The sequence below is a fragment of the Rissa tridactyla genome, chromosome Z (genome assembly GCF_028500815.1).
Source record: "Rissa tridactyla isolate bRisTri1 chromosome Z, bRisTri1.patW.cur.20221130, whole genome shotgun sequence".
NCBI lineage: Eukaryota > Metazoa > Chordata > Aves > Charadriiformes > Laridae > Rissa > Rissa tridactyla.
In genome coordinates, this window is record NC_071497.1 from 31,089,208 (window position 1) to 31,100,068 (window position 10,861).

Consider the following 10,861-nt stretch of genomic DNA (forward strand, 5'->3'; position numbering starts at 1 on the left):
GGGCTGCAGGGGAATCTCTGCTCCAGCACCTGGAGCACCTCCTCCCCCTCCTTCTTCACTGACCTTGGTGTCTGCAGAGTTGTTTCACTCGCATATTCTCGCTGCTTTCTTTGTTTGCCCAGGTTTTCCCCCCTCCACCCCTTCTTAAATATGTTATCACAGAGGCACTATGACCATTGCTGACTGGCTGAGCTTTGGCCAGCAGTGGGTCTGTCATGGAGCCAGCTGGCATTGGCTCCGTCAGACACGGGGGAAGCTTCTACCATCTCTTCACAGAAGCCACCCCTGTAGCACCCACCCCCCTCGCCCGCTACCAAAACCTGGCCATGCAAGCCCAATACAAACACATTTCATTTCATCTGCTGTTATGGAGCAGCGTTTATTCTGTCAATAAAAGCCAGCCCAGGACAGCACCAAGTGAATGGTACAGAAAAGGTTGTTGCTGGTGCAGCTGGGCTGCATTATTAATACAAAATAGAACAGAAGTCACTCAAGTTTTTTAGGATGCTGGTACCATATGTTCTAAGAAACACAAGGCCAGATAACAAATACTGCTTTTTCCCACAGTTCATGATGCACAGTCCTTTCAGATCCATACCAGAGTGGCTGCATTTTCTTCACTGGTTTCCATCATTTTGCAACTCCAGCTTTGTAAGCTCATCCTCAAACTTTTGAATATCTACTTGATGCTTCATTAGGAACTTCCCATTTAAATGAAAAACAGGTATGTCGTATTTGTATTTATCATACCATGCCGAGTTCTCTGGAAGGGTAATATCCACCTCCTGTAAAACAAACTGACAGAAAACAAATATGTTAGTACCTAGCGGACACTGAAAAGCAATACCTGCTTGTCTTTTGATCAATATTTTTTTCAGAAATGCAAGCCTGTTTTCTTGGTGCTTTTGGATTTATTCTTCCATGTTGTAGACAATTGCCCATTTTGTGGGTGCCAAATGTATGTGGCCATAATCCTTGGCTGCATGTCCACAAATGACTCCCTCCAGTCCAGGACAATATTCTCGATCCTCTGTGTAGAGCCACCATCCTGTGAGGACCAACCACAACAAATATGCAGCCTGCAACACAACAGCTGCCTGTTAGGCTTCAGAGTGCAACACCTCTTAAGGCTTCTGTTAAGTTTCTTCCTTCAAGAAACAGATCAAAACCTGGCTGAAGAACGGCAAACACTGCAATCACATATAGTTCAAATATTTGAAGCCCCACTTACTAACATTATTCCCAAATGATACCATTACCTGGCTCATAAAAGTTGCAAACTCTTCTATCAGACAAGGCAGTAGCATTTACAAAAGCAGTGGTTTTAAAAACTATTGCAACAAGGTGTATATTGGTTTAGTTTGCCAGTACTTATTTGAGTAGCATTGTCGCAAAATGCTTTTGGATAATGAGTTTTATGGAAATCAGTGCTGAAATTGTTTTGAAGAGGTCACCCATGAAAGAATAACGGATGCAAATAAATCCAAGCAATTTTCTTTTACAAAGAAAGAATCCTGATTAACCGTTCTTTCTATATAGAAAATGTATACAGTATTGCAATACCTTACCCTTCTCTTATGTGCCTCAAGGACTTCTTTTGCTTCATCACATAGTGGGCATGGTTTCTAAAGGAAAATATTCAGACCAATTTAAAACATACAGTAGAACACACAAATCATTCGTAAAGTAACATACATAGACAGCAGTGATCATTACTGTAAATGTGGGTTCCTGTACCACCCTGTCTCACTGCTTTCTAAATCTTTATCAGTGCAGCATGGATGAAATGAAAATAAACTACTCAGCCACAAAATTTAATTATTTCTCATTTGCTATTATTTTTCTCATGGTGCAAATTAACAATTTTCAACATCTCTTCTAAAGGCTGATTCAAGGGCATGGTTTGGAAGGTCGTGCACAGACCCCTTCTTTCAGTCAGCAGCAATGAATATTCAAAGCATTGCCATCACCAGCTGAAAACAACTGCAGCTACCACTCTTGACAGAAGAATCTCCCTTGACAGAAGGGGAATGAGGAAGTCACATGAGTAATTTCTAATGTGTTTCAGATTGAGTCACTTGGGTCAGTTAAAATAGCAAAAGAAGGTGATTTACGATAACTTGTCTGACTTTGCCTGAAAGGAATTAACGGTGATCCTCCAACCTGCAGAGCTGGGAGGATCGTAACTTCCAGCAGGGAGAACTGGCCAACAGCTTTGATCTGTGATGGGGTCAAAGAAAACCTCTCATTTTTGAAAACTCCCATATCTTCCACTACAGTTATACAGCTAACTTCTGCTGATCATGCATCATGATCATTAGAGCAGTGTGTACCTGAAGAAGCGAGTCTGCGTTTTGCTTTGCAGTTGCCAATGGTATCAGACATAAAAAAACCTTTTAAGTCAAAACCACATTCAACAAGAGGCCACTTCAGAGAACTACCTGAACTCTGCTATTAGAAAATTTGATTTCATACAGTGTCTTACTGTTAGAAATTTTAAGACAGAAGAATCATACAAAGAGCTTTTTTCCAATTATTAACCCAAAGGTAAGCTCATTATTCCCTGTCTTATCACATTTGGATTTTGAAAGAGCTGATGCTGGATCAGGCAGGGGGGAAGAGAGCTGTAACTTTACAGTATAGCACGCACTGGTGTGATTAATAAACAGATGGTGACCTTTTATTTTTTAACGTATTCATACGTTACACAGTTTAAACACTCCTTTATGGATAAGGATGGAATGAACAAACATTGTGCAGGAGCAGGGAATTATTTTAATAGCATCCGTCTCCAACAAATACTGCCATACTGATGTCAACATTCTCAGTGCTTTGCACTTCTAGTTATTCCCCTCTTGAAGGCTACATCAACCACATACACATAGCATAGCCCGCTGTGTGCCATCCCGTCTAAAAGTACAGAAGACCTCTGCATATAACACGGGCTCTTAATAACAGTTCATGGAAGCTGACAGTTCACAACAGACTGTTCCTGCTCATCATGTTTTCTAAATATGCTTAAGAATCCTGTTTGTTCATGCCACAGACAAAACTGCCTGTGTTTTATTCCTGTTAGCATGACACAGCCAATAGAGCAAAAAGAGGGTAAAGCACAATCTACTTTTTTCTCGTGTGCTACCAACACTACTTGGATATATTTTCAGTCTCACAGGCAGTGCTGAAATTAAGCATGAGTGCTTTGAAAAGCCTACTTTGACTGTTGATGCTTGTCCTGGGCAGATTATGTACATCTTTGTTCTCCATTTGCAGGATGAAATACTGGCAGTTAGAGAACAATTTTCAACTAGTAAATGGACCGCAGCATCACTGAGACACAACTATTTTGAAATTTTCATTTGTTGGTTGTAAATACTTGCTTGCTACAATGAGAGCAGGACTGTGCTGTAAAGCCTGATGTAAAAGGCACCCTCAAAGTAAAATGCTCAATATTACACATATTTGAAGGGGACAAAAAGCACGGCCAAGCCATTTCATCTGGGATCATGTATATCAAAGCTGATAAATATGCAGTCTTGCCTAGCTTTACTCTGTAAACAGCTTTTACCTTGGTGAATAAAGTCAACACTGGCTTATTTGCGCTGGCTGAACAGAGTTGTCTCCCCAGTGGACTGGATGAATGTCTTGCTAGTTGCAATGTTCTGCTCAGAAAACAAAGCACCATTGTCCTGTTAAGGTAAAAATAAATTTTGGGGGGCAAGTTATAGCTCATGAAATTTAATGTTAAGATAAATGTGATACTTCAATCGCAGTTCTAAAATACAGAGAATCAAACCATTTTCCCAGGATTTTTATATTCACAGTATCAACACATTAATCAAAAAAATGGTTTATTATGCAGCAGGCCAGAAACACCAGGTAGCTCAAAAAGGGTAGTTTCATTTAAAAAAAACACCCTACGTTTTCTTGCTGAAATGCTCCATTTAAATTCCCTAACACAAATGCTGACATAAATGCATTATGCTGTTTCAACTGCATAGATGCCAGTAAGAATTACATGATATTAACAAAATGTGAAGTGCTGTGCTTTGAACCTCAGTAATCTTTCTGCAGTGCTTGACATATTCTACTTACTCAAAATTATTCCATCAAAAAACTAATCTGTACCTAATCAGAATATTAATATAATGCTTTCTGCAATGAATAAGAAGCTGCAGCCAAAACGATTTAACTTGGTAACATTAAAAGTATGCACATTGTCCCGAGTCCTTCCTGCAACAGCAAATTGATTTATGAAAGATGTTGATGGGTTTGTGATTTCTTTGGGAGAGTTTAAGTAAATTTAGTGTTGTTGAAGGGTGCCGTATGGTAGTCCTGAAGTCACCTATTTATAACATCACTAATAACACCAGTGCTTCCTCCAAACTTCTGTCTTAATAGGACCTTTACAAGGCATTTTAGGACTGAAAGGCAAAAAACAGAAGCAAAAGGGAGTCTGCATGGAGACTGTCAGCAGATGTGACACATGACATCAGAATTCACACTGGGAAAATCAAGCCCCTTTTACATAAAGCCAAACTGCTTTTGTTCAGTTTCTGTTCAGGCACAACTTACCTGTAGTTCTACTAACTACAGCTAACCACAAACACACAATGTAATGGCACAAGTTTACACAACTTAAGCGTGATCAGGACTACGCTGCAACTGATAAGCGTGTTTCAGGATGTTCAGTAAGAAAAGAGCCTATTGCATTCACTGAATCTCTCAGTACTAATATTACATAGTTTTAACAGAGACAGTTTAGCCAGCGTAACCGCTAAGAACAAAACATTGCAGTGGACTCTAAACTTAATGCTTCTTAACTGCTATGTTTCTAAGCAAGAAGCACAAGAAAAATCAAATGGTGATGTGACTCTGCTCCACCAGCAGTGGTGGCTGCTCCACCAGCCTTACTGCACTGTCAAAGACACCTTTTCCAGAGGACTCTAGTTTCCAGAAGAAGTTTCAACAGAGCAAATACAAAGAAAAGGTACTCTCCTTTGAAAATTATAGCCTGAATTATAAAACTTCAGATGCTAGGAAAGAATCAGATTTTTTTTTTCTTTGACCTTGTAAAAATAGTCTAAAATAGAGTACTCTGCAATGAATGGGCTTTGGGTTTACTGTTCCATTTGGGACAGAAAGGGTTCTTCATCTGTATGTGTCAGGCTTCATACCAGTAAGACTCAGCTGCAGGGGCGGAGCGCTACGCTTGCTGTCTCTGCAAAGTTGCAGGTGACTGGCACGGCACACACTGCCATTGGTCATAGTCCTTGGCACCGACTGCATTTGTTTTACTTAGCCAGGAGGAAATCGAATTGTCTGGGATTTTACATAATAAATACAAAAATAAGCTTGGAACCTTTTGGAAAAATGCAAATCATGATGACAGTAAATAGTCTCAGTCACGCTTAGAAATTTTCACGTCCACAGTAAATAGGTGCCCAGAATGGATGTGGTTTTGGCATAAAAAACTGCAGCATGTCGGTCTGCTTGTATGCAAGATAAAAATACCAAATCAAATAGTTTGCATTCTGGTAAGTTTTTAAATGAATGCTTTTGTTGCCAGCCTCACAAGCCAAATTTTGTGCGTTCAAAACAAGGAGAATGCCCCCAAATTGTTCTGTGAACAGCAGAATGAATAAAGCCTAGATTTTCGTGTATCTTATCCTATCTATGTGTATAAAATGGCTTTGGTTCACTCCTTTACACCCACTTTTTTGATCCCTCCACCCTCTGGTAAATTTGAGTCCAGTGGACAACAAATACCAAAACATCAACTGAAGGGGAATGAGTAAGACAGTATCAGTACGTAAGCTTCAGGATTTCACAAAAAGAAGAAGATAGTAGTGTCTTACTTCCTTACCAATTTTAAGTAATTAAATTATTAATATAAATTTTATTAAGCAAACATAAAATACTATTTTGGGAATTCAGGAGCAAATCTTCATTGTCCAGTAATACTACTGAAGCAAGAGTCTGCTGTTTCCAGAGTTAGTGTAAGACCAGCTGAATGCTTTTATAAATAACCTAAGGAAAACAGAGTCCTGACTGTCAATTTATTCAGCTATGTAGAATGATACTAAGGCCATACTGTAATGTCAGTTACAAAAAGACTCGAAGGACTAATCTCGGTTTATGAAATGATGCCTGTCTCCATCCAGGCCCCAGGCATGCTCTGCACTTCCATCATCATAAAGCAGTCTGAGATGTCTAGCCTTGAGGGAGGGTAAAATACTGTCAGATGGCATCATGTCCCCACAGTACAGATGATACAGCTTGACTTCCCTATGCTTCCGAAGCCCACAGTTGCAAGACAGCATCATTAAGAGGGAGAGCAGTCAGAGCTGCTGTGTTTAACCTGGGATAAAGCACGCTGCAACTTCAGCTTCACAGGATTGCACCTAAGGCTCTGCCCCCACAGAAATTTGTTTTGAAATCAGTAGAATTTACTAATCTTATTTTATTGGATTGAATGAAAAGGTTGTGGATAAAATCAAATAGCAGTGGTTTTACACAAACACTGAAGAGTTCTAATATTGTGAGGGGTTAAGTATAGTTGCTATTGATCAGGAGTTGATGAAAGCGAATAACCAGTCACTCATCAGGCAAATCTACTGCGGCAGCTCAATTTGTCTGAACAGCATCTCTGAGCCATATGGGTGTTTAGTGCATGCACATGACCATCGTGTGAACAAACAGGTTCCCAGGACTGGCCTGAGCTAAGCTGAGAACGTTTCTGGAATGCAGAGCTCCAACCTCACGGGTCACTTCCATGCTGGTTTCATCACTGACAAAAAGAAAGGAAAAGTGTCGCACAGATGTCCCAGAGCATTCACGTCCTGCTCACGTCTGTATCATATCCGTCTTTTTTTACAAAGAAACTAAAAAACTGAAGGCACACACAAAATCTTTCAACATGATTATTCTGGAGCTCTCTTTAGCCTACCTCAAAGTAATTATAAAGATTTGTTTGAGGAATAAAATTAATATGTAAATGTAAAGAAGGATGCTTCCAAAACTTCAGAACCTACCCTCCCTACACTAAAATACTATGAAATGATTAACAAATGATGCTTGTAAGCCTAGACTTGGCCCATGCTGTATTTTGCAAAGCCAAACTGGACTCATTTCCTGTTAATAGAATTTCCATCACCTAATAAATCCTCATCTGCTGGAAAAATAAAATATGACACTAAAACTAGCCATTATTTAGACAAGATAATTAGCTGTATAAACCTTATCCTAGCATCAATCAAGGAAAGACAAGCATGGCTGATTTTTTCTCCAACTATGTACCTTTTAATGATGCTATATACTCTTAGGTAATTTCAGCTTCAAGTCACCAATATACTCTTGCTCTGTGGTTCTGAATGTTTTATATGCATAATTATCAACATATTTGGACAGGATTATGTCCAGTTTTCCATGGATTTGTGTACATATACATGAGGACAAAATTATTATGAACTTGCAGGCATTGTCTGTATACACTTTACATTCATGTAGTACTTGATTCTGGAACCCTAACCTGGGTTTGACAGAAGAAGGGAATTACCTGAACGAATCCTACCTCTTTCTGCAAAGTGACAGGAACACATCAAGAATATGGAAAAAGTTACATTGAAAATGTCACAGACATTTCCTAGCTATTTGTCTTAAAGAAACTTTCTCTACTAAACTGACACCTACCCTCCATTTAATCCTCATTCTAGCACAATAAAGGAGTATCAACTGAAAGAGAAAGGGGAAAGCAAGCAGATGTGGGTGTAAGAATATGTGCTGAAGGCCCAAGTCAGTGGTGGTTTAAAACATTCTTCTGTTGTCCCTCATTCAACACCAGCTATGATCATCAAAGAAGGCAAACTTGCTGGCAGTCTGCTGTTGTCAGTTTGATTACTTATGAGGGAAATGCTGAACAAGAAAATATGATGCCACAGCAAGAGACCAAGGAGCATGCGTGATCAACGACACAAAATTATGTAGCTGTTGAGATTCCCACATGGCTTTTAACCCACCAGCCTTTCAGAAGCAGCATACAAAATACAGGAAAATCCTGGAACTTCTTTTTGCAAACGCACCTAACTCTAAAGGTCTTTAGGGAAGAATCAGGTTTCAACTCAAAATTCAAAAATGTCACCAGTAATACCACGTGTTTCTGTGAGGTGACATTATATATCAATCACTACATTTCTATATGTTTTCTCCTCAAAACTACAGTAATCTGGTGTAAATGCCACAAATCTGTTGCACTCCATGCCGGATAAGATTAAAAGTATAGTTTCATCGTAACGTGCAACAAATTTTGTTTAGTGATCCTTCCAGAAGTATCTCTTCTAAACTCTTGTCTGAGGCCCGTACTCCAAACTTGAGCCAATTTAAAAAACATTCAATAGGCTGATGTAATGGCCATGAGACACTTTCTGCAGATTAAGGAACTTATATATACAATGGACTATTATCATAACATAGAATTGTAGTAGAATTTAAAAGCCTGTTTTAAACATCTCCATTTGAAACCTTTTCAGCTAAATGATCCATTTCCCTGCAAGGGCCGGGGGTAAGCAGTATTGGGTACAGCGTGTATTCAGAGGCCTTGCCATTATCTCCTGTAATGGGAAAGCCTTATTCTTTTTTGATATTTTCTAAATAACTGATGCCCTCTACAGCCAGACCGAGTCAAAGCCCTTTGACAGGCGGGAGAGCGCAGGAGACCGGCCAGTACCGGCTGTCCAGGGGTCGTCCCGCCGGCCCCCGGCCCCCCGCCTCTGGCCTCCCGGGCGGCCTCCTCAGGCCCGCTGCCGGCCGGGCCCTGCCTCCCCGTCCCGCCCCAAGGCCCGCGCCCGCCGCTCCTCCACCGCCAGCGCCGGGGAGGCCCCTGCAGCCGCGGACCAGGCCCCGCGGCCCGGCCCGGCGCTCGGCACCAGCCGGCGTTAACACGGCAGGGCCGGGGACTTGCGGCCCGGGCCGGGTCTGCGGACACCCACCTGGCGGCGGCGGCTCCCGTACACTTCCGCGGCGCGACAGGCGAGGCCTAGCCCGGCCCGGGAAGAACGCGCGCCCTGATCAGGTCCGGCTCGGCGGGACACACCTCCCGCCACCGCTGCGGCGCCCTCTGATGGTCGCCCGCCCCCTCCCTCCGCCCGGGGCCTCCACCGGCCGAGCCCAGCGGCGTCCGGCGCCCTTGCGTGACGGGTCCCGGCTCTCCCCAGAGCTTCTGTTTCTCCGTACGAGGTAACTCTCCGCAGGCCTCGCCGGTGGGAGGCGGTTGGCCTGGCTCTTGCGGATGTCCTCCCCGGGTCGGAGGAGCCCCTGCAGCCGGTGCTGCCTGGCTTTCCAAGAGCTAGGAGCTAGCTAAAGCTGGGCACCCCATTTTTTTTTTCTGCTGGAGAGGGTTTCAGGCTTGCAGCCTCGACCCTGGGCCACACTGAGCTCCCCTACATCTCTTACTCCATGCCAGCTGCCTTCATCACCTTCTCCTCCATCCCGGATGGATATGCAAGATCCGCGTTTGGCTGCCCACTCAGGCTGACAAAGGAATACCTCTACATAGAATGTACCCCTCCACACCCACATTATTAGACTGTATCGGGGAACTACAGGCCAGTCAGTCTCACCTCTGTGCCCAGCAAGATCATGGAGCAGATCCTCATGGCAATTATGCTAAGGAACTTGGAAAATAAGAAGGTGATCGGGGTCAGCCAGCATGGATTCATTAAGGGAAAATTGTGCCTGAAAAATTTGGTGGCCTTCTACAATGGCATTACAGCATTGGTGGATAAGGGGAGAGCAGCTGACGTCATATACCTGGACCTGTGCAAAGGGTTTGACCCTGTCCCACATGACATCCTTGTGTCTAAATTGGAGAGACGTGGATTTGATGGTAGCACTCAGTGGATTAGGAATTGGCTCAAAGAGTTGAGGTCACCAGCTCAATGTCCATGTGGAAACCAGTGATGAGTGGCATTCCTCAGGGGTTGGTACTGGGACCAGTACAGTTCGACATCTTTGTTCGCGACATGGATGTTGGGATTGAGCACACTCTCAGCAAGTTTGCCAGCAACACCAAGCTGTGTGGAGCAGTTGACATGCTGCAGGGAAGAGGTGCCATCCAGAGGGACCTGGACAGGCTTGAGAAGTGGGCCTGTGTGAACCTCATGAAGTTCAACCAGGCCAAGTGCCGGGCCCTGCATGTGGGTCAGGGCAATCCCAGGCACAAATACAGACTGGGCAGAGAATGGCTGGAGAGCAGCCTTGAGGAGAGGGACTTGGGGGAGGTGGTTGATGAGCCGGCAATGTGCGCTCACAGCCCAGAAAGCCAACAGCATCGTGGGCCGCATCAAAAGCAGCATGGCCAGCAGGTCGAGGGAGGTGATTCTGCCCCTCTACTCTGCTCTTGTCAGACCCCACCCGCAGTACTGTGTCCAGCTTTGGTGTCTCAGCACGGGAAGGACATGGACCTGTTGGAGTGGGTCCAGAGGAGGGCCATGAAGATGATCAAAGGGCTGGAGCGCCTTTCCTATGAGGACAGGCTGAGAGAGCTGGGGCAGTTCAGCCTGGAGAAGAGAAGGCTCCAAGGAGACCTTATAGCAGCCTTCCAGTACTGAAAGGGGTCCTACAAGAAAGATGGGGAGGGATTTTTTATCAGGGAGTGTATCAATAGGACGAGGGATAACAGCTTTAAATTGAAAGAGGGTAGATTTACATTAGATATTAGGAAGAGATTCTTTACAGTGAGAAACAGGTTGCCCAGAGAAGCTGTGGAGGCCACATCCCTGGAAGTGTTGAAGGCGAGGTTGGATGGGGCTTTGAGCAACCTGGTCTAGTGGGAGGTGTCCCTGCCCATGGCAGGGAGTTGGAAGTA

At 43.5% G+C, this 10,861-nt stretch overlaps 1 protein-coding gene across 1 annotated transcript; it reads right to left on the reverse strand.

The window, feature by feature from the left end:
* Positions 1–345: 345 nt before the first annotated feature.
* CZH5orf63 (chromosome Z C5orf63 homolog) lies at positions 346–9,124 on the reverse strand. The gene is made up of 4 exons (XM_054186098.1): positions 8,985–9,124; positions 3,566–3,686; positions 1,569–1,625; positions 346–797 (listed from the first exon to the last, which is right to left on the reverse strand). Exons 2-4 carry the CDS (start codon positions 3,680–3,682, stop codon positions 618–620), a joined length of 354 nt encoding a protein of 117 aa, XP_054042073.1. The 5' UTR covers positions 3,683–3,686; positions 8,985–9,124; the 3' UTR covers positions 346–617.
* Between the last annotated feature and the right edge of the window lie 1,737 nt (positions 9,125–10,861).

Excerpts from the sequence above, each read along its gene's own strand:
- CZH5orf63 (XM_054186098.1), bottom strand. The coding sequence starts at position 3,682 with ATGGTGCTTTGTTTTCTGAGCAGAACATTGCAACTAGCAAGACATTCA. Across the intron at positions 1,626-3,565 it reads TGTTGACTTTATTCACCAAG|AAACCATGCCCACTATGTGA; the intron begins GTAAAAGCTGTT and ends ATTTTCCTTTAG. Across the intron at positions 798-1,568 it reads TTGAGGCACATAAGAGAAGG|TTTGTTTTACAGGAGGTGGA; the intron begins GTAAGGTATTGC and ends GTTTTCTGTCAG.